The sequence below is a fragment of the Sorex fumeus genome, unplaced genomic scaffold (assembly GCF_029834395.1).
Source record: "Sorex fumeus unplaced genomic scaffold, SorFum_2.1 ptg000022l, whole genome shotgun sequence".
Classification (NCBI taxonomy): domain Eukaryota; kingdom Metazoa; phylum Chordata; class Mammalia; order Eulipotyphla; family Soricidae; genus Sorex; species Sorex fumeus.
Genome location: NW_026606079.1, coordinates 2,816,212 through 2,837,951, shown reverse-complemented (window position 1 = coordinate 2,837,951; position 21,740 = coordinate 2,816,212). Strand labels below are relative to the sequence as shown.

At 72.1% G+C, this 21,740-nt stretch overlaps 1 protein-coding gene across 1 annotated transcript; it reads right to left on the bottom strand.

Annotated features, from left to right (window-relative positions):
• Positions 1 to 232: 232 nt before the first annotated feature.
• Positions 233 to 20,455, bottom strand: KIF26A (kinesin family member 26A). Its single transcript, XM_056113734.1, is given in 17 exon segments — positions 233 to 1,009; positions 1,631 to 1,781; positions 1,938 to 1,958; positions 2,052 to 2,257; positions 3,170 to 5,615; positions 7,055 to 7,217; positions 7,305 to 7,467; positions 7,553 to 7,580; positions 7,582 to 7,716; positions 7,813 to 8,075; positions 8,202 to 8,295; positions 8,635 to 8,835; positions 10,177 to 10,366; positions 12,269 to 12,429; positions 15,226 to 15,468; positions 18,672 to 18,884; positions 20,263 to 20,455. Coding segments are annotated over 17 exon segments (5,013 nt in total). The 5' UTR covers positions 20,416 to 20,455; the 3' UTR covers positions 233 to 827.
• Positions 20,456 to 21,740: the final 1,285 nt, after the last annotated feature.

Below are 21,740 nucleotides of genomic sequence, written 5' to 3'. Positions count from 1 at the left end.
AAGCTGGAGGCCCCCCTGCAGGCATAAGGAACCCCACAGGCCATGGGAGCCGCCACTGCACTCACCCACCCTGCAGATGGGTCTCTGGGTAACGAGGGCACAGAGGGAGCCACGTGGGGCGGGGGGCAGAAACAGGGAGCTGGCAACCCTGGAGACAGCCCCCCATTCTCTCTAGGCTAAGGCCATCAGGGTACAGAACTCTGGAGCCCTGGGAACAACGGACGAGTCTTTATTCACAAACAGGCTGTACACGCCGGAGGCAGCGCATGTGGGCCGGGGACCACCCAGGGTCGCGTCCATAAAAAACAGTAAAAACATAAACCATTTGTTTATGTAAAAACATAAAACCCGATGCAGAAACAGTAGAAAAATAGGCCCCAGAGGGATGAAGCCTCGAGACCCGGCTCCTGTGGTCTGGGTGAGACCCACCCTGAGGTCTGTGCTTGGCTGGCCCAGGGGCTGCCCGGCACATCAGGTCAGTGGCCCTGGGGACCCCTGAGTCCTGGCAATCTGGCCAGGGGGTGCCCAAGACCCGGGAACTGCTAGAAAGGGGGATGGATGGCTGACCACCTGCCCCGTCCACGGCCCAGCCAGACCACACACAGGTTCCCCTCAGCCAGACTGGTGTGGGACCCTCGGCTGGGTCCACATGGGGGTCCCCGTGGCGGGACCCGGCGGGCCCAGTGCTCAGCGCCCAGTGCCGGGGACACACCCAGTCCGTAAAGGCACTTGCATGTCCTCAGCCACCGGCTTCCTGTGGTCACGCGTCTGTCCCACAGGACCCAGATCCACGCTCTGTCTGCGCCCTCTGCCGTGACCGCTGGTGCTCAGACATCCACCTCCTGTGGCCCCGGGGCAGCTGCGGGGCTGGCGACACTGATGTCGAAGCAGGTGACCATCATGACGTGCGCCTTGCACAGGTTCACGCAGCGCTCCAGGGCCGCGGTGGCCCGCTCCAGGGCGGCCAGGTGCTCCGCCGACTCGCGCTCCAGCTCCGGGCCCACCTCGACTGGGGGCATAGGAGTCGTCAGCATGGGGGCCTGGGGGCCACTGAGCCCCCCACAGACTAGAGAATGCAAGGGAGGGGCGCTGGGGGTGGCAGTATGGGGGCTCTGGGGAACAAACACACCGGAAGGGCTTGCCACTGACCAGGATGGCTCCCTGCTGACCAGCGAAGGAACCCCGCTGACCAGGGAAAGGGACTCCCTACTGACCAGGAAGAGTCTCCACTGACCAGGAAGGATCCCTGCTGACCAGTGAAGGGGCTTCTTGCTGACCAAGAAGGGTCCCACTGACTAGGAAGGATCCCAGCTGACCAGGAAGGCTCCTAGCTGACCAGGGAAAGGGGCTCCCTACTGACCAGGAAGGCTTCCCGCTAACTAGGAAGTCTCCCCGCTGACCAGGAAGGCTCCCTGTTGACCAGGAAGGGGTTCCCCGCTGACCAGGGAAAGGGACTCCCCACTGACCAGGAAGCCTCCCCGCTGACCAGGAAGGCTCCCTGTTGACCAGAAAGGGGCTCCCCGCTGACAAGGAAGACTCCCCGCTGACCAGGGAAAGGGACTCCCCACTGACCAGGAAGAGTCCCCGCTGACCAGGAGGGCTCCCCGCTGCCCCAGCAGGCAGGACTCACACTGCTCCAGCCAACGGCCAGGCTCCAGCATCAGCCGGCCCTGGGTCTCGGCCAGCTCCCCGCGGAGCAGCGCGTGCTTGGCCAGGACCTCCCGGAGCCTCTGCTGCCTGCGCTCAGCCAGCCGCAGCTTCACGCTTGCACACACCAGGCCCTGGCGGAGATGGGGTGGGCTCAGGCAGAGGGACCCCTGCTCCCCTGGGCTCCCAAGACCCCTCACTGGGCCAAGGGGGGACCTGGCCCAGCTGAGGGAGCCCCCGCCCCATCCGCCAATTAGGTGTGGCAGGACAGACTCGGGGCTCGCTGCTACCTTCTCCGTGTCCTGGGAGGGCTGTGGACAGAAAGAAAAGAAGGTGGGTCAGCCGGCTGTCCCAGCAAGCTCCCGGGGCTCTGCCCCCGAGCCTCCCACAGCCCCAAGCCCCACCTCGGCCGGGTCCTCCCTGGGGGGCGGCCGGAGCCGCTGCAGACGCTCCACGTCGTCAATCTCATACACCTTGATCTCAAAGGGCTCCTTAAGCACGCCGGCCAGCGGGGGCGGCAGGTCCACCCACTGCCCCGGGAGGCCTGGCTTGCGGCCCAGGGCAGAGGTGTCGGGCAGCGGGGTGGGAATCAGCCTGCGCCGCTGTGGCCCTGGAACAGGGAGCAGGGCTAGGCGACGGGTGCGGGAGCCCAGCCCCAGGTGGGGTCCTGCAGGAGTGCACCCGTAGTGTAGCCCTGCCTCTCAGCCGCTATTCACGCCCACAGCCCCACCCCGCCCACCACCTTTCTCATAAGCCCCGCCCCTGACCACCAGCCCCGCCCCCTACCCTTCCTATCAGCCCCACCCTCCATCCCTAGCCACGCCCACCAACTCCACCCGCCCCTGACCACGCTCACCAACCCCACCCTCTACCCCTAACCCTGGTCACACCCACCTGCCCTCTACCCTTCCCTTCAGCCCCGCCCTCCATCTCTAACCCCGCCCACCAACTCCACCCCGCCCCTGACCACACCCACCAGCCCCACCCTCTACCATAACCCCGCCCACCAACTCCACCCGCCCCACCCCTACCCTAACCCCGCCCCTGACCACACCCACCAGCCCCACCCTCTACCATAAACCCGCCCACCAACTCCACCCGCCCCACCCCTACCCTAACCCCGCCCCTGACCACACCCACCAGCCCCACCTTCTACCATAATCCCGCCCACCAACTCCACCCCCTACCCTAACCCCGCCCCTGGACACGCCCACCAGCCCCGCCCTCTACCTTAACCGCGCCCCTGGCCTCATCCACCTGCCCCGCCTCTCCATCTAGCCGCTCCCACAGCCCATAGGTCACTTGCCACGCCCACCAGCCGGGACTGTGCCCTACTCCGGTCGGCCTCCTCTGCGGGTGGTCCCCAGGACCCCCGGGCCTCAGGATCCACGAGCCCCACGGTACCCCCTGCGCCCCACCGGCCTCCTGCCTCCCGCCCCCGCATCCCAAGGTGGGCGCGTGGCAGGGCCGGGCCCTGGGGACCCACGCCCGCCAACCACCCTCGCGGGGCCGCCACACCTACCCACGGCCCGCCTCTTGGGGGACTTGAGGCTGCGGGCGCGCGAGCCCGGGGAGGCGGCGCCGCTGTCGCTCAGGGAGTCGGGCGCCGAGGAGGCGCTGCCCGTGGCCTCGCTGTCGCGCATCACGCTCTCGTAGCCGCTGCTGGCGCCGCTCTGGTAGAAGAGCGCGGTGCGGCCCATGGCCGGGGGCAGCTCCCCGCTCAGCACGCTGCTCGTGTCGCTGCCGTGGCCGCTGCTGCAGCGCTGCGGCCGGCGCGGGGCCGTGACCGTGCTGTAGGGCGAGGGCAGCGCCGGGCCCGGCCGCTCCTCGCCCACGATCACGCCGCTGTCGTTGCCGCTGTCCGAGTCGGCCGAGCCCCAGGACGCGCCGCCGCTGGCCGCCAGCTCGTGCACGCGGCTGTGGGCAGCCCGGAGGGCCTGCTTGGTGCCCATGATGGTGCCCCGGCCGGCCTTGGGCCCCACGCTGGCCGCGGAGCGGGGCGACACCCGCGGGCTCTGCACAGGGCCGATGGGAGTCCGGGCTGCCGCGGGGGGCGGCGGCTTCGCGGAGGCAGCCGGGGCCCGAGAGCCCCCGGTCCCCAGGCTGCGGCCCTTGCCCGCACCGGCTGGGGGCTTGCAGACCCCCACGCCTTTGGCAGCGCCGCCCCTGCAGGCAGGCCCAGACGCAGCGGTGGGGCTGGTGGGAGGCACCCCCAGCCTGGGCACTGCCCGAGCTGGCCTCCCAGCAGCCTCACGGGAGGCCTTGCCGGGCGCCGGCCCCTCACTCCGCTCCACAGAACCCTGCACTGGGGCCCGGCCGGCTGCGTCCACCCTCCCGGGCCGGCCCTTGAGGCTGCTCGTGGCCCTGGGCCCGCAGTGCTCAGCCCAGGCACTGGCGCGCATCTCCTCTGCCCGCGGCAGGGCTGGTGTTGGGCTGCCCCTGGGCTCCAGGCTGGACTTGCGCACAGGGGGGGCGGGAGGCGCGGAGGCAGCAGGCCTGGGGGCCACAGTCTTCTTACCACCGGCGACCACCTTCGAGCCGCCTGGGCAGGCTGCTGCCTCGGCAGCCCCGCCAGGGGCCGTGGCCGTGGTCACGCCCAAGGTGGTGGCCCCCCTCCGCAGAGGAGGGGGCTGGGCAGGCCCAAGGCCGCGGGAGGCCCTGGCAGCCCCGTCCCCGCCTTCCACCGGCCTCCGGGCACTGGCCACCACGGGGGCTGGGCCGGCTGGTGGCGCTGGGAGAGACCCGCACTCATCAGCCCGGAGCAGCCAGGGGTCCTCGAAGGGGCCCCCCGGGCTGGGCGGGCTGGGGACGGCTGCCGAGCTAGTCCGGGCTCTCCGGGGAAGGCTGGAGTGGAGGGTGCGGGTGGACACAGCCCCCCGGGGAGACGGGCTGGGGGGGCCCTGGCTGCTGTGAGCGGGGGCGGGCAGGGCCCCCTCCCCAGGACGAGAACCAGGGGCCGGGCCCGGGCTGTCCACTCTGGCGCGCTCTGAGGCCCGCGAGCCGCTGTCCTCCAGGGAGCCATCCGGGGTGGGGGCGCGCCGGGGGCCGGGGCTGAGGGGGTCCGGGCTGACCCCCGCCTCCACCTCGCTGAGCCACGAGCTGACGGAGGAGGCGTGGCTGCGCGCGGTGTAGGCGTCAAACTCGTCGTTGACGCTGCTGATGATGCTCACGGGCCGGGAGCCCGAGGCCAGGGCCTGCAGGGAGCAGTCGCTGCCGAAGCTGGCCAGGCTGGCCCGGCGCCCGGGGCTGCCCAGCGGCAGCTCCTCCACCACCGTGAACACCAGCTCGTCCTCCCCGTTCAGCACCACGGGCTGCTGCAGCGTCACCGTGGCCGTGAGCAGGCCGTGCTCCGCGGGGTGGCCACGGGCGGCCGGGCAGGGGCGGCCGGCCTGCCCGCTCCGTCCCACGGGCGGCACCCGCACCCCGGGCTCCTGCGGGGGCGGCGGGGCCGGGTCGGGCAGCGGGCGCCTCTCCGAAGGCCCCGAGTCCTTGTCCCCCGCGAGGGGCTCGCACCTGGGGGCCCCGCGGGGGGTGCCGGGGCAGGCGGCCCGCGGGGAGCCCCCGGCCGCGGGCGGCGAGGGTCTCCGGCCCGCCGGGCCCCCGGCCGCGTCCCCGTGCATGCCCTGCAGCCTCTCCTGCAGCTCCGCGAAGGTGCCGCAGCGGAAGTGGTCGGCGTCGCGCGGGTCCTGCGAGGGCCGGCGGCGGCTCAGGGCCGGCACGATGGGCACGAAGTCGGGCGGACCCTCGTTGTCCGTGAGCTCCCGGTCCGACAGCACCGTCCCCTCGGGCCCCACGTAGATGACCGTGTCGCAGGACTGCTCGCTGCTGGACGAGTAGTCGGGGTCCCCGGGTCCCTGTCGCCTGGGCTCTGGGGCCAGCGCGCGGGGCTGCGGCGGCCGCAGGGCGGGAGGGCGGCGCGCTCGGCCTTCCTCGCAGGAGCTGTCCCCGCCCGACGAGCTGGACGCGCACTGCGGGGAGCGGAGCGGGCAGGTGAGGGCGGGGCGGGTGTGGGCGGGGCAGGGGAGGGAAGGGGCAGGGGAGGGCTGGGGCTGGGGCAGGGCAGGGCAGGACGGGCCATTGAGGGCGGGGCAGGTGTGGGTGGAGCAGGTGAGGGCGGGGCTGATGTGGGCGGGGCTGATGTGGGCGGGGCTGATGTGGGCGGGGCAGGGGAGGGAGGAGCAGGGGAGGGCTGGGGCAGGGCAGGACGGGCCATTGAGGGCGGGGCAGGTGTGGGTGGAGCAGGTGAGGGCGGGGCTGATGTGGGCGGGGCTGATGCGGGTAGGGCAGGGGAGGGAGGAGCAGGGGAGGGCTGGGGCAGGACAGGACGGGGCCATTGAAGGCGGGGCAGGGGAGGGCGGGACAGGTGTGAGTGGAGCAGGTGAGGGCGGGGCAGGGGAGGGAAGGGGCAGGGCAGAACGGGGCCATTGAGGGCGGGGCGGGGACAGGTGTGGGTGGAGCAGGTGAGGGCGGGGCTGATGTGGGCGGGGCTGATGCGGGTAGGGCAGGGGAGGGAGGAGCAGGGGAGGGCTGGGGCAGGACAGGACGGGGCCATTGAAGGCGGGGCAGGGGAGGGCGGGACAGGTGTGAGTGGAGCAGGTGAGGGCGGGGCAGGTGAGGGCGGGGCTGATGTGGGCGGGGCTGATGCGGGTAGGGCAGGGGAGGGAAGGAGCAGGGGAGGGCTGGGGCAGGACAGGACGGGGCCATTGAAGGCGGGGCAGGGGAGGGCGGGACAGGTGTGAGTGGAGCAGGTGAGGGCGGGGCAGGTGAGGGCGGGGCTGATGTGGGCGGGGCTGATGCGGGTAGGGCAGGGGAGGGAAGGAGCAGGGGAGGGCTGGGGCAGGACAGGACGGGGCCATTGAAGGCGGGGCAGGGGAGGGCGGGGCAGGTGTGGGTGGGGCAGGGGAGGGAAGGGGCAGGGCAGAACGGGGCCATTGAGGGCGGGGCGGGGACAGGTGTGGGTGGAGCAGGTGAGGGCGGGGCTGATGTGGGCGGGGCAGGTGAGGACGGGGGGGGGGGGAAGGGGAGGGGTAGGGGAAAGGAGGGGCAGGTGACGGCAGGGGCAGGGCAGGGCGGGGCCAGTGAGAAGGGGGGAGGAGAGGGCGAGGCAGAGGAGGGAGGGGCACGGGAGGGGAGGGCATGTGAGGGCGGGGCAGGTAAGGGCAGGACAAATGAGGGGGGGCCGATGAGGGACGAGCAGGTGAGGGCGGGGCCGATGAGGGTGGGGCGGGGCAGGCCAGTTGAGGGGCCATTGAGGGCGGGGCCGGTGGAAAGGGGGCCAGGGGAGGGGGGCAGGTGTGGGCGGGGCCGGTGAGGGGTGGGGCCAGTGAGGGGGGCCGGTGTGGGCGGGGCCGGTGGGGTTGGGGTCGGTCCACCCAGCCCGGCACTGCGCCCCGCAGGCAGCACCCACCTTGGCCTTCTTCCTACGCAGGCGGTGGATGCGGGCGGCCAGCTGGACGGTGCCCAGGGTCTCTGCGTGCCAGGCGGGCGAGTCTGACACGTGGGCGATCATGGTGGTGCGGCCACTGTGCGTGGCCAGGGACTCCCGCAGCAGCATGGTGAGCCGGTGCTCCCTGGGGGCGAGAGGACCCCTCCTCTGAGCCGGCCGGCGGGCCCATAGCTCCACGCACACGCGCACCGGGCACCCCGAGGAGCCTCACCTGTAGGGCACGTGCTTGGCTCCGCTGACCAGGGCTAGGATGACGCTGCCCAGGGCCGACAGGGACAGGCACAGGGGCCCCCCAGGACCCTCCCCACCCCTGTCGGGCCCCCGCTCGAGGCTGCCCAGGTCGATGAGGTGCAGGCGGCTGCGGCCCCCCAACACTGAAAGCAGAAAGCACGGGGCAGGTGGGTGCGGAGCTCCCTCCACCCCCCGCGCGCCCACCCCCACCGCCGTCCCGGCACCTACTCGCGCCCTTGCCACACTTCTCCAGGCGGGTACTGGTACACGTGCAGCGTGAAGAGCAGGTGTGCGGCCCCCGCGTCCTCCCGGCCGGCCCCGCGGGCAGCCAGCGCCGCGTCCAGGTAGGAGGCTGCCTGCTCGGCCGTGGGCGCCCGCAGCTCGCTCTGGGTCTGCAGGTGAGGGCAGCGCAGGGGGGTGTCTAAGGGCCTGGGTCGGGCACCCGCATCCCCACCTCCCCGCCCCCCTGCCTCCCCGCGACTGCCCACCTGCGCCCCGCACGCGGGGTCCTCCCGCAGACACACGCCTGGGGGCTGGGTGTCCTGGAGGCCTCCCGGGGCCACCTCGGCCAGCAGGTCCCGCAGGCTGGCGTCGCGGCCACACACCTCGACGGCTGAGACGCGGATGGAGAAGCGGGTGCCCGTGCGCTCCCGACGCTCCTCCAGCAGCCGGAAGAGCCAGGAGATGGCGCAGGGCACCACGCCCAGGCTCTGCGGGGAGCTGTCCTTCCCGATCATGGTATGCGCCGTGCCTGCAGGCCGCCGGACACCCGTCACCGCCCTGGGCAGCCCCGTCCCACCCCACCCTGGGCAGCCCTGCAACACTGTCCCATCCCACACCGGCCCGGCTGGGACACCTGGTAAGGCCCAGCACTTACCCAGGCTCCTGGGGCCGAAGGAGAAAATGCAGCCGTCGGCGCCGCTGACCACACACTGCAGGACGTCGGCCACCGCGCCCGAGCACACCTCCGCCTGCGGGCAGCCCTCACTGCAGCCGGTGCCCCTCAGATCACAGCCTGAGCCCACCCTCCAGCAAGGCAACGTACACACGCTCATGCACACATGCTGCACTCACACACTCAGGCTCACACACACGTACACACCCAGCACAGGCATAGTCGGGGTTCACACACGCACACATGTGTATACACCTAACACAGTTAGGCTCACACACACCACACATGCCCACGCGGTACACACTCCACATTCACACACATACACCACTCTGGCGGGACACAGCCAAACCCTCAGGGAGTGGTTCGGGGGGCGAGGGGGGACATGGGCCAGGCTTTGGCCGGGATGGGGCCCCACCTGCTCGGAGTCCTGGGGGAACACGGCATCGAAGGCAAACATCTTGGGGGCCGCAGCTGCAGAGGCCCGTCGGGGACCCGCTCTGCCTGGTGGCCCCGCGGCCGGGTCGTACAGAGTCACCTGCTTCCTCCGCGGGTCCACCTTCAGGAAGGACGAGGCCTCAGGCCCCTGTGCTGGCCAGACCCGCAGCAGGACCTTCACCTAGGGGACAGCAGGGCCAGGTTGCATGGACACACCAAGGAGCACAGAAGCCCCCCGGGGCGGGGGTCCCAGGGAGCTCAGCAAGGCCAGAAGCCCAGTGGCACGGCAGGGAGACACGGGGAACACGGGGGCGGGGGAGGGGACACTGATGGGAGGCAGGAAGGAGGGGGAACAGGTGGAGCACACGCCTGGGGCAGGGATGGAAGCTCCAGCAGGTCCAACCCAGCCGGGGGCGGGGGGGGGGGGGAGGAGGGGAGCCCGCCCTCTGGCCCCCTCGGGCCCCAGACCAGGCGGCCCAGGCCAGGCTGGACTCTGGGGGACAACCGCGGCCAGCCAGGGTTCCGGAAGCCTCTATGCTGTCCCCCAAATCTAAGTTCCCACACACCCGTGTGGGCTCCTCACGCCCTCTGTGGCCCCATGTGCCGGCCCTGGGCCGGGCAGCGCCGGGCAGGCGCCCACCCCACGGGCCCTGGGGAGGATGGGCTCGGGTTTCCCGCCGCGGGAAAATCGAATCAGCAGCTTCGCTTCAGAGGCAATATTTTTCAGGGATTTAATTGTAAGTGACAGATACATAACGTGGGCAAATTGGCCGGCGCGGCGTGTGCAGACGCCGCCTCTCCCCCAGAGCAAACGTGCTCGCAGGCGGCGAGGCGGGGTCCCGGGGGGAGCAGCGCCCCCCAGCACCGGGCATCGCGGCTCCATTAGGCGGGAATCGATTCCTTTATTCCCCGACGACGTGAACGAAACTATTTCATTTCTAAGCGCCGCTGCCAAGCTGACGAAAATGTGCACTTCCCGGTAATTTTGGGCAATTTTTTTCCAGCATGAACTCACGGCCACTTGAGGAGGCAAATGGGTTCTGCAGATTGAGAGCGGGAGGACGCGGAGCGGCCCCAGGCGGGGCCATTGTCCTCAGCTCACAGCGAGGGGCAGGGGCTGGGGGGCGCCCTGGGAGGGGGCTGGGGACGCCGCGTCCAGCTGCCTCTGTGCGGCTGAGGGGCTGAGTGAAGCTGGAGGCCTCGGGCCGGCGCAGTGCCAGGGGCGGAGGGCACACCATAGGGGGCGCTGGGGTCCCCCAAAGGCAGGCCCTGTCTGCCCAGCCTGGAGCCCCAGCGAGCGGCCTGGCCAGGACTGCAAGGGACACACCCCGGGGGATCTCACCAAACCTCACAAGCCTCAGTTCCAGCCAGCCAGACGGGGGCTTCTAGCTGGGGGGTCAGTGATACCCAGCACTGCCCAGGGGTCCATCAAGGGTGAGTCGCACCCAACCTCAGTGCGAGGGCTGTCTGTGCCCGATCCCCCCACCCACCCACACACACACACCCCTACTGCGGCCCCTACCTTCCCGGCCAGGCCCGGGTTCTCCTTAGCCTTGGAGGCAGCTCTGAGCAAGCAGGGAGGCACGGGGGGCGGCCAGAGCTGCAGGACCCCGCTGAAGTCCGTGGGGTAGGCGGGGGCGCTCCGGGCAGCAGGGGCCGGCGGCGGGGCTGGCTTCTTGCGCTTGGAGGCCAGGCTGAGCTTCTGGGCGGCCCTGTGGGGAGACGGGTGCTCGGTGCTCCCCCCCCCCCATCCTGCTGCCCTGCCAGGCGGGCCGGGCTGAGCAGTGGGTAGGGGGCAGGGGCACCCTCTTGCCAACGGCCTCCGCCTGCCTCAGTCCACTGCACAACAGCACGAAGGCTGTTTCCCCACCGCCGACCGGCGAGTGTCCCGGGGCCCTAGGAGCTCACGCACGAGAGGCCGAGCAGGGAGAGACGGCGGCCAGAGATGCAGCCCACGGCCCAGGGGAACCCCTGCGACGAGCAGGGGCAGAGACCATAGCGCCCCGGGGAACTGCACCCAGGTGCTCGCCCATGAACACATATGCACACATGTACACACGGACATGCCTGTGCACACAGAGGCAACGCATACACTAAGGCACACTCAGGAACCCACCAAGCACATCCACATCCACACACAGACACACGCACACCCACATCCCCAATCACACCCACACCCACACACATGCACACACCCATACCCCAAACACACACACTCACACCTCCCCACACCCCCAATCACACACATGCACACACCCATACCCCAATCAACACACTCATACACACACGCTCACGCAACCCCACACACCCCCAATCACACACACTCACACCCCCCCACACCCCCCCAATCACACACAGACTCACACCCATACCCCAATCACACACACACTCGCACAGGCACACCCCCACACCCCCAATCACAATACCCACACACACATACACACACACCCCAATCACACACACCCTCACACTCACACACCCACCCACATTCACATGTATACACATGTGCAGTGGTGCACACATGTGTAAATATGCACACTTATACACACATGTATACAAGCACCTGGTCCTCCTGCCGACCATGCTGGGCCTGCTCCCCAGAGCCCCCACCCAGACCAGGCCTGGCCACAGAAGCCAGGCTGGAGCCAGGTGACACAGGCAGGGCTGGGTCTCGTGCCAGGGCCCTCCCCGCTCTCTCGATCCGCCTAATAGAACCTGTCCTTTAGGAGGCCGCGGGGACGCTGCGAGCGGCTCGTGGAAAATCGAAGTCATCTACGGCCTTGCCGGGCCCTGCTCTGCCCCCCACCGGAGACGGCGCGGGAGCCGGGGTCCCTGAGCCCTGCAGAGCCGCCCGGAGCTGGGCTCATAAGGCATCCTGACCCAACCTGAGTCCCTGAGCCAGGCTCCCTAACCTGGGTGCCCTGACCCTCCCAGAGTCGGGGTCCCTGACCCGGGAGCCCTGAGAACCCCCCCGAGCCGGAGCCCCTGGCCACCCAAAGCCACCTGAGTCACCCCAGGAGCCGAGAGGCTCAGTTTGGAGCCTGCAAGCGTGAGCCCAGCTGACCCCCCCCCGAGCCCCCGAACCCTGTCCTCCTGGGACACTGAGGGGCAGTCAGGAGGGACAGCTGCAGTGTCCAGTTCCGACTGGGCAGGGTGGCCCAGGGCTCCTCATTCCCTCTCTGCCCGCCTGACAGACCCTGGGTGCCAGACCCTGCTAGGTGTTGGGTGTGGGGTGACACGGGGAAGACTCTCACCCCACCCAGAGACCCCAGGCTCTCCCACAGCCCCGAGGGACCCAGGACGGAGGACACCCAGAAGGCACAAAAGGACGGCCAAGCCCTGCTCAGCCCCTAGGTCACCCCAGGGGCATCCCCGGGCCCCGTCAGCCCCCGTCACCCCAGGGCAGCCCTGGCCCTCCTGGGCCCCTGCAGCTGCGAAGCACCTCGGACACTGGCAGGGGTCAGCCCCAGGGCACAGAGCCGTGTGTGGGCTCGCTGGGCCTCACCTCCGGCCTGGCCCAGGCCTGACTGGCCTCTGCCCATGGACGTGGGGTACTGGGACGGGGGACGGGGCGGCAGGCCCAGTGAGGGGTGTCTGCCCTGACCTGCACATACCTGATGAAGAAGGACGTGCCGGCCGCAGAGCCCGAGGCGGGGCTGACCAGGGCCGCCGTGCAGGCCCCTCCGCGACCCCACATCTCCGACCCTCGGTCAGCGCGTGCCGTGGGGTCTCGGACCGTGTCCGCCACTGCCACCGCGGCCACCGCCGCCTCCGCCTGCGGGAAGGAGGGCTGTGAGGGCGGCCGGGGCGGGGGCAGGGGCCTGCCTGCGTCTCGGGGGCAGGGGCTGTAGGGCCCCGGGAGGGGACAGGGTACCCGGAGCCTCCCTCCGGGGCGTGGCTCGCCAGCCTGACCGGCCAAGTGGGCTAAGCGTGACGTCCCCTCGCGGAGACACAGCCCCGGCAGTGCCACCCACGCAGCTGAAGTGAACACCAAGCCGGGGACAGCCCCGTGGCGGAGCCACGTGGGACCAGATGCTCCCACCGGCACGGGGCCTGACATCAATGAGCGCGAGATCAGGAGCACCATGGGCAGGGACGCCAGCACCCCGGCCACACCCGGTGCCAGGACAGGGAGCGCTGCCCCTCCCCCAGGCCCTGCGCTCGCCACCGAGCCCCCCGACAGCTGCTTCCGTTAGGGCACGCGCAGCCCTCCTCACGTCTCCAGGGACCCTCAGAGGCCAGGAGGGCCGGCTCCACTGTCCAGTCCTGGTGCTCGACCCCGAGCCCCGGGCCCAGCCTTGTTTGCCGGGACGAGCGCCACACTCGGCCACCCGCCACGGCGAGCCACCCTGGCACCAGCCCCTCGCCCCACCCCCCTGCCCCGGGAGCCTCGGGGGATGCCCACAGCTGCCCGTCGGCCCCACGCACAGGCTCAACGGGAGCCCAGCATGGGACACGCCGCAGGGAAGGCCCCGACCTGAGCACCGGACCACGAGCAGCTCATTCCCCAGGCGGCAGCGAGCCCCGGCACCCGCACCCCAGCCGAGCCCGTCGGGCACCGGGGCCGGCGCCAGGCCCAGGCGGCGGGTCCCGCGGGGGCTGCACTGACCTGCGCCCGGCATCCCGCACACACCTGAGCTCCGCCGTCTCACGGCTGCCAAGACGCGGCTGCGGCCATCGGGACAGCCTCGGCCACCTCCTGCCGCAAGCGGAACCCGGGCATGCCAAGAGCACCGCCTGGAGGGGGGCGGGGGGGAGGGCTGGCGGGGAGACCACGACACGGGGGCAGAGACACGGGGCGGGCGAGCGGGCCGGACACAGAGGGTGACGGAGGAGCCGGAGCAGCGACAGGGGGGAGGCGGAGAGAGAGAGTGAGGCCACCCCCGCCCGCGACCCCCCACGCGCCTGGCGCGGACTGTGTCGCCAGGGCGCACTGAGGGCCACGCCACCGGCGCCGCGGGGTGGGCTGGCTTCAGGCGGGGTGGGGAGGGCCAGGACCGGGGGCGCCCCCACATCACAGGGCGAGGCTCCACCCACCTCACCATCCAGCCACATCCCAGCACCGTAGGGTCCACCAAGGCCCTGTGCCCAGGCTCACGGGGACAGCAGGAGCCAGTCCTACAGGCTGGTGCCATCTCCTCCAGGGAGCCCTCCGTGCTCTCCTCCCAGCACCCAGGACCAGTCAGGAACCCTGAGCCTCCTCTGGGCCCCAGGGACAGGAGACAACCCTCCCTACACTCCACCCTGGCTACCACCTCTGGGTCAAGGGTCGCATCCTCTGCCCCCGGCTGGACACCTCCACGTGGGGGTCAGGGTCATGGCTGCTTCAGGTCTCAGCCTCACTCTAGAACTCGGGGCGGCTGGCTCGTGTCCAGCGCGTCCACAGGCCCCTGAGGGGGTCCGGCACATGCCCACGACCCATGGGCAGCTTCTCTGGTGGCCGGCCGGTGCCCGGAGAAGCCCTGGCCTGAGGTTCTATTCCTGGCTCTGCCCGCCCGGGGCCCAGGGCGGCTCAGGGCACGCCACGGCCTCAGTCCTGCCCACGGGGCCACAGGGGTCACCGGACAGACACGGGCGCGCGAGGGGCAGCCGCCTCTTCAGGCGGGCGGGGTCCTGGCTCTGCCGCCCACACCTGCTCCCCGACTCCCCTCCTCAGGAACGCAACGCCCCAGGGGCCTCGGCTCCTCTCCGCCCACAGCACGGCAGCCCCAGCGGGGGAAGGAGAGGCACCCAGGAGCGGGACACCCCCAGACCCTGACCCACCAGACCCTCACCCAGACCCTCACCCAGACCCTTTCCCAGACCCTCACCCACCCAGACCCTTACCTAGACCCTCACCCAGACCCTCACCCAGCACAGACACAAGCCCACCCAGACCCTGATCCACCGCAGACCGTCACCCACCCCAAAAATACTGATGGCCAGGGTGGCCTCAGAAGAACAAGGCCGGGCGCAGGGATGTGTCTGGGGGCAGTGCAGTCAAGGCGGCACTGCAGCCCTGCGCCCCCTTGGGTCTGGTCCCAGTGGAGTCCCTGTGGCCTGTGGCCGGAGACCCGCAGCTCTTAGGGAGCACAGGCAGAGACCCCCACGGCTGCCAGGACCACCTGGCCTGGTGCCTCCCTCGGCCACCTCCACAGACACAGGGGCCTACAGCACACCTGGGGCCTCGCGCCCGGGGCCTCCCCGCAGGAAGCGCTGTGCCGGCCCCTCCCCCGCGTGTCCCTGCAGTCTCCGCCTGGCCCAGCATCGCCTTCCGCACCCTCAGGCCAGGGCAGAGGAGCCCCTTGGCGGCCCCCAGGCCCCGGGACTGCCATCTGTTCCCCAAACCCACACAGGCCTCGGCCCCACCGCCCACCGCTGCTGACCCTAGCCTGCCGCCCTCCTGTCCCCGCTGGCCCCAGGGGAGTGGGCGCGGGCCCTGCCTGTGGCCCTGCTCGGAGCGGCCGGGCAGAGGCGAAGTCCCTGGGCGGGGGCGGGGCGGGGGCTCTTAGGGGCTGTCGGCACCCGGGCTCAGGACGGGGGCGAGACGCAGACGGGGCCCAGGGGGGTGCTGGCCAGCCCCCGTACTCACCAGGCAGGCCCTGGCTGAGCCGTGCAGGCCCCGCAGGCAGGGGGGCGCCTGGAAGGTGACGGTGCTCAGGGCGCCGCCCAGGCCCGCGGGCACCACCGACACCTGCAGGCTGTGCCCGGGCGGCCAGGCCAGGCCCCGGCTCCACGCGGGCGCGTCGGGCTCCTGGAGCGGGTGCAGGCGTGAGCCGCAGGGCGGGCAGTGCTCGGCGTCCGGGTGGCAGGCAGGTGTCGGCAGGCAGGGCGTCTGCAGGGCAGGGCACAGGGGTCAGTCGGTTCCTGCCCTCACTTGGCTCTGCCACCCCACCCCTGCCCTGTGTGGGGACGAGGGTCTCCTCGGCAGGATAACCGTCTGGGCAGGGCCCATGGAGCCCGCCCTGCAGGGAGGCCTTCCAGGAGGAAGCGGGGAGGACAGCCCCCAGGGCCCACCCCACCTCCTGGCAGTCCCCACCCCGCCGAGCCCCCGTCCCCTGCCACAGGGGCCCACAGGTGTGGGTGGGGACCCCGGGAAGGCTAGGTGGGGCTTTCTCCAGCCTCTGAAGCACACCCCCACGCCTCACCCCTGCAGGAATTCCCCAGCCTGCAGCAGGGGCCTGTGCAGCGGGAGGGGCTGGTGGCAGGAAGCCGGGCCTGAACCCCACCAGGCCACACAGCAGGCAGCAGGGAGGAAGCGGGCCAGCACCGAGACCAGCACCAGGCCCCGGGGCCAGCACCGGGGCCCGCAGACCCTCATCGTGCAGCCCCCAGCCTCTGCCGGGGCTCCGGGCTCCGGGGTTCTGGGCTGGTGCCTCCCAGTTCACAGTCACCCTGTCAGCCCTGTTCTGGTGACCCCAGGGACTGAGATCCTGCCTTCAGTGGCCGACAGGCTGGGGCCTCTCCTGTGTGCTCAGGGGCACCTGGCGACACCAGCGGAGCGTTTTGGTCTGGCCGATGTGGCTGGCACAGCCATCACACGCCTGGGATCTGGGCTGCCCGTGACAAAGGACGGACGGTCCCCTCGCCATCTGCTCCTGCCCTGTGCTAGGCTCTCCAGTCCCGCGAGGTTTCTGCCCCTGGGGGAGCCCACCCGCCTCACGCCAGCCCATTCTGGCCACGGGCGTCCTCTGTCCACGCCTGGACTCGTGCAGGGTCCCTGCGGGCCACGACCTTCGGCCTCACCCTCCTTCCTGCCACCAACACAGGCGCCGAGACTGGCCGAAGTCCTGGCTCCCGGCCATAACGGTCCAGGAAGGCCCCAGGGTGGCCGCACCCCTGCACCAGCTGCTCGCCCGTGTGCAGCCCGGGCCCAGGGAGCCCGTGCCGGGTGCCGCCAGCCACGCGGCCACACACTGGCTCATTCAGGCCATCAATGGTGCCCTGTCCCCCCTGGCGACCCCCTGGCAGGGACCACCCTCTGCCCGGGCAGAGGAAGCCATGCTCAGACCCGGGGCTCAGCCCACGGCAGGATAGTGGGGGCGGCCAGGGACCCTGAGGGCGAGCTCAGACACGCCATGGTCTCCAGAAGCCAGGACAGGGGACCTCGAACACCACAGCCAGGGGCACGGGGCACCCTGCGGACAGCTCGGACCCCTGCTCCTGGGTACCCCAGTGACAAAACACGGTCCAACACCCTCAGCCCATGGCTGGCACAGCCTGGGCTGGCACAGCCTGGACTGTTCCTCAGCCTGGGAACAAGGGGATCAGTCCACGTGCTGTCCACACTTGGGGAAACTGAGGCATACACAGGGTGCGCCTGCAAGACCTGTGTGGGCCGTCAGCTGAGTGGAGACCCGGGGCAGCAGCGTGAGGGTACCACCCTTTCTACCCAGCGCTCCAGGGCGTCCAGGGGTGACCCCACATCCGGCAGTGACCGGGTCCCGGGCTGGAGGGGCTCAGAGGGCTGCAGAGTGTTCAGATGCCGCTGGGTTCCCTAGGGCTGTGTCTGAGGGTCCGGGCACCCGCCCACACGGGCTGGAGGACACCGTGGCCCTTAGCTGCATGCAGCGCCCCCGGTTGGCAGTCCATGGGGTGCCCGCTGCCCCTCCCCGTCTCTCAGCCCACAGCCTCAGCCCTGCTGGAACCCAGAGCGCAGGGACCACCCAGAGAGGAGGGGGGCGGCCCAGGCTCCTGCCCCCGGGCTCCCCAGCACCCCAGAGTCTGGGGAACCTGCAGACGGGGCCTTCCCAGGTGAGTCACTGCCCGCGCAGGTGCAGAGGCCAGGCCGGGGGAACTCGGAGGGTGGTGGGATCCCCTCCCCGGAGGGCCAGGCTAAGGGGCCGGCCAGCGGGCCCGCAGGACTGGTTACGGGGGTCCCAACCCCATGAGGAGGGTCCTGGAACTCAGTGCTGGGTTCGCAGTCAGGGGTCCAGGCCCAGCACCAACCAGGGGCTTGTCAGACCTCAGGGTGAGACTGCGACCTCCAGAAGGATCTTGGGGGGCAGGGGGGCAGCGGGTCAGGCTGTGGTCAGACTGAGGTGAGGTCCCAAGTACCCCCACCCACTCAGACCAGCCTGAGGGAATGAGCCCCAGACTCCGTCTCCCCACCACCACCCCCCCCCCCGCCCCCCAGGGCCCCAAGGACCCTCCTCCCAGAGCCGGGGGGCCACAGAGGTGGTGCCCTCCCCAGCTGGCCTCTGAGGGTGGAGTGGGACCCCACCCAGCCTGGGGGGCATACGCAGGACAGTGCGGGAGGGCAGGCTCGGGACCCCTCCCCCCATAGCACCCCATGTGACAGGGAGGAGCTGGGGGAGGGGCCGGGCGCACACAAAGCCAGGCTGGGTGGCAGGAAGGGTGAGGGTGGGGCAGGGTGTGTGCAGGAAGAGATGGGGAGCACCCCAAGGCGAGAGCCCATGGAGCCGCCCGAGCACCAGGCCCGCTCAGCCGCAGCTCCCCGCCCCCTTCGGCCTCAGTTTCCCCGTGGGAAGGACGCTCCCAGGGCCTCTGCAGACTTTCCCCAGACCAAGCCCTTGAGGCCGGCTGTCACCCTAAGGCCACGGAGGGGGCTGGCAGTGCCCACGTCCTGCCCACCCACCGCACTGCACAGTCCTGCTGGGGCCGGGGACACTCGGTCAGGCCGGCCCTGTTGGCCGGCCCAGTCCCCACTTCCAGGCGCATTGTTCCCGGGAACAATGGTCCGGCTCCTCCCAGCCCCGGCTAGAGGGGCGCCCTGCCTGTCTGGGGGGCTCTGCGCCAGGAGGCGCCCCCACGCCCCTTCCAGACCCCAAGCGAGGCCCCGGGGCTGGCCACGGCCGGGGAACGGCTCCTGACGGCCCTGTCCTCCCCTGTCCTCCTGCGGGGGCTGCCCCGTCGGCCCACTCTCCTGTCCTCGGCCAGGGGACGGGGGCGGGCTGACCCAACGCCCAGTGCGACCAGGGAAACTGAGGCCCAGGAAGGGAGCCGGGCCGCTCGGCAGCGCCCTGGACGCCGCCCCCCTCGCTCCCGCCGCGGCCCCCGCCAGCCCGAGCCACTTACCCGGAGGGGCGTCCCGGGCGCGCTGACCAGCCTCCACGCCTGGCGCTTGAGCTCGCCCAGCTTCGCGTGGCAGTGGCGGCACCAGCCCCCGCCGCCGGCCGCGTGGGCCTCCCCGGCCGCCTCCCCGGCCCCCTCGGGCGCGGGGCGGCTCCCGCGCGGGGCGGGCTCGGGCCGGGCCGGCGGCCTGTTGCGCGGTGACAGCTCCCGGGCCCCCTCGGCCACCTGCAGGGGTGCGAGCGGAGGGGCGTGAGTCGCGCCCCGCACCCCCGGCGCCCACTCCGCATCTCGGCGCGCCCCGGCCGCTCAACAAAGTTACGGGCGCGGGGCGCGGAGGAGCCCCCCGCGTCGCCTCGGGCCGGGGGTCCGGCGGGCGCCCCCGGGAGCATCCCCGCCCGCCGCCCGCCGCCCGCCGGCCCCCGCGCGTACCGAGGGTGGCGCCGCGCACGGGGAGCCCCCGCGGCTGCCCATGACGGGGCGTCCGGCGCGCCCGCGGGATCCGGCCCGGCGCCCCCCGGCCGGCCGCTCCGAAGTTGGCGCGCGCGTGCGGGGCGGGACTCGGGGAGCACGTCCCCGAGGGGCGGGGGCGACCCCAACCTGGGAGGCGAGTCCCCGCCCCGGGGCCACGCGCGCGCATGCGCCCGCCGCGCCTCCGGGACCCAGACCCCCTCGACGCGCGGGGAAAGTGCGGGCGCGGGACGGGCGGGGGGCGCGCAGCCCACGGGGTCCGCGAGCCGCGCGCGCCTGCGCACGAGCCGGCGCGCGGGGGGCCGCGGGGCGCGACCTGTTGTCGGCCGGCCCGGCAGATGGGAACTCGGCTCGGGAATTAATTGCCTGTTTGTCGCCGGCTGGGAGGTCGCCCCCTCCTCCGGCGACCAGTTGCTCCCGCGCGCGCCGGCTCCGCACACCCCGGCCCGGCCGCTCCCCGCGCCGCTCCCCGACTCCCCGGGACGCGCGCGCCCCCTGCTGGCCGCCGCCGCCCGCCGCCCCGCGGCCCGAGCGCCACCCGGGCAGGGTCTACCCGCGGCTCCCCGCGCCCGCTCGTCCCCCGGCCCCTGGGCTCCTCTCCGCGACCCTCCTGCGCCCCCCACTCCCCGCCGCGCCGCGCCTCCCTCGGAGGGGCGCGCTCTCGGCTCCCTGCGGCGGGATAAAGTGGGCCGGGGGCCGCGCGCCCCGGGACCACCCCGCCACCCCTCCGTACGGAGCGCGGAGCCCGTCCCCTGTCAGGTCTCGGAGCATCCTCTGAAAGGAAAAGGGGCGTCGGCCCCGGGGGGCCCGGGGGCCCCGAGACAATACCGCGCCGTGCCCCCCACGCCCCCTGCCCCCCAGCCCCCACGCCCGCCACTGCCGGTGCCACGCACGCCCCGAGGCGCGGCCCTGCCCTGCACACTCCCCGCGGGCGCCCCCAGGAGCACCGACTTCGGACTCCGGGTCCCCCGCGCCGGCCGGCCACACCCGCAACTTGGGCTCCGGCCGGGGGACCCGGAGTCCGGGACCCGCGATCGCCCCGACCCCCGCCCCGGCCCCGGGCGCGGCGCGAAGGCGCGGGAAGCGGGCGGCGCAAGTGCGCCAAGTGGCGCCCGGCCGGCGGGACGGGTCCCCGCGCTACCTTGGCTCGCCGCCGCAGGAGGTGGCTGGTGAAGCCCAGGATGATGTCCGAGTCCAGGCAGAGCGCCCCCATCTCCAGCAGGCTGGGCGCCTTGCGGGGCGCGCCGCGGGCGGCCTCGGGCGGCCCGGGCAGCGCCATGGACAGCGCGGGGCGCGGCCCCAGCTCCGGCGCCGCCGCCCGGCCCGCGCGCTCCCCGGCCGCGCGCCCGCCGCGCCCCGCACCGGGCCGCTCCCGCCCAGCCCGGCCCCGCCGCCCGCGCGCGCTCCGCCCGCCGGCCCGCGCCGACAGCGCCCCTGCAGCCCCGGCGGCGAGCCGGAGCCCCCAGCGCCCGCGCGGCTGGCGGGGGCGCCCCGAAACCCCCGCGGGCCGAGGCGCGGGGCGGCGTTGCCCGCCGCGTCCTACACGCGGTCCCCGGAACTCTGCGCTTGGGACCGCGGTCGGCCTCGGACCTCAGGGTCCCTGCCAGGGGGTCCTGAGTCCCCCTGTCCCGGGGCCTCACCCATGCACCCCCAAGTCCTCGGGGCGCCGGCCGGGTCACTCCGTCTTTGTCCCGGGCTGGAACCCCTATGGGCAGGAGAGGTAAGAGCGGACCCCCGTTTCCCACCGCGCCCCCTCCCCCTGCTCTGGCCTGTGCGGGAGGGGGCTCTGCCGTTACCAAGGGCTGTCGAACTGGGCGCTGGGGGCACTGCCCCGACTGAAGGCTGGGGGTGGGGGACTGAGCCTGCCTGCAGGTCTGGGGGCTGCCATGGCTCTGCTCTGGGGCCCCCCAGGGGTCACAGCCACCACCTAAAGCGTCACCTTAGAGCCTAGGCAGGGGTGCAGCCACCAGCCTAGGGCAGAACCCCTGAGGCCATGCTGCCTCCCCCACCACCACCACCGGGGCTCCCCCTCCCCCCCTCGTGCCGCCCCTCCCCCCGCCGGCGGGCTGATGAGACATCATGGTTTTTAACATTTAATTTACAGGCGGCCACTGCCGGCGGAGCGTCCCCAGGGAAATCTAAGCCAAGGAGCGCCCGGCCCACCAGATTCCCGGGCTCGGCCTCCGCTTCACTCGACAGGCCATCCTGCAGGAGGCAGAGCGCACCCCACAGGGCACCCACACGTGGGCAGCCAGTCTGGCACTGCCATGGGGGCCCAGACCAGTCGGGCCAGGGTCGTGGTGCCGAGGTTGGCGCACAGGCCCTGCCCGCTGTGTGGGAGGGCAGCGCCCAGGGACCCGAAGTCCTGTGCACTTTCCCCCGTGGGATTTCCCTGCGGGAGGTGATGGCGGGGTTGGGCCATACCCAGCTCCACACTCCGCCCGGTGCTTGGGGTCCACGTGGCCCCCACAGCCGCAGCACCACCAGGAAAGCCCCCTGGGGCACCCGCTCAGGTGCCCCCTTGGCTTCCATGCCCCCCGCCCGCCCCCCAGAGCTGGGCCATGCCGGGGAAGGTGACTCACCAGAGGCCCCCCAGGAGGGGGT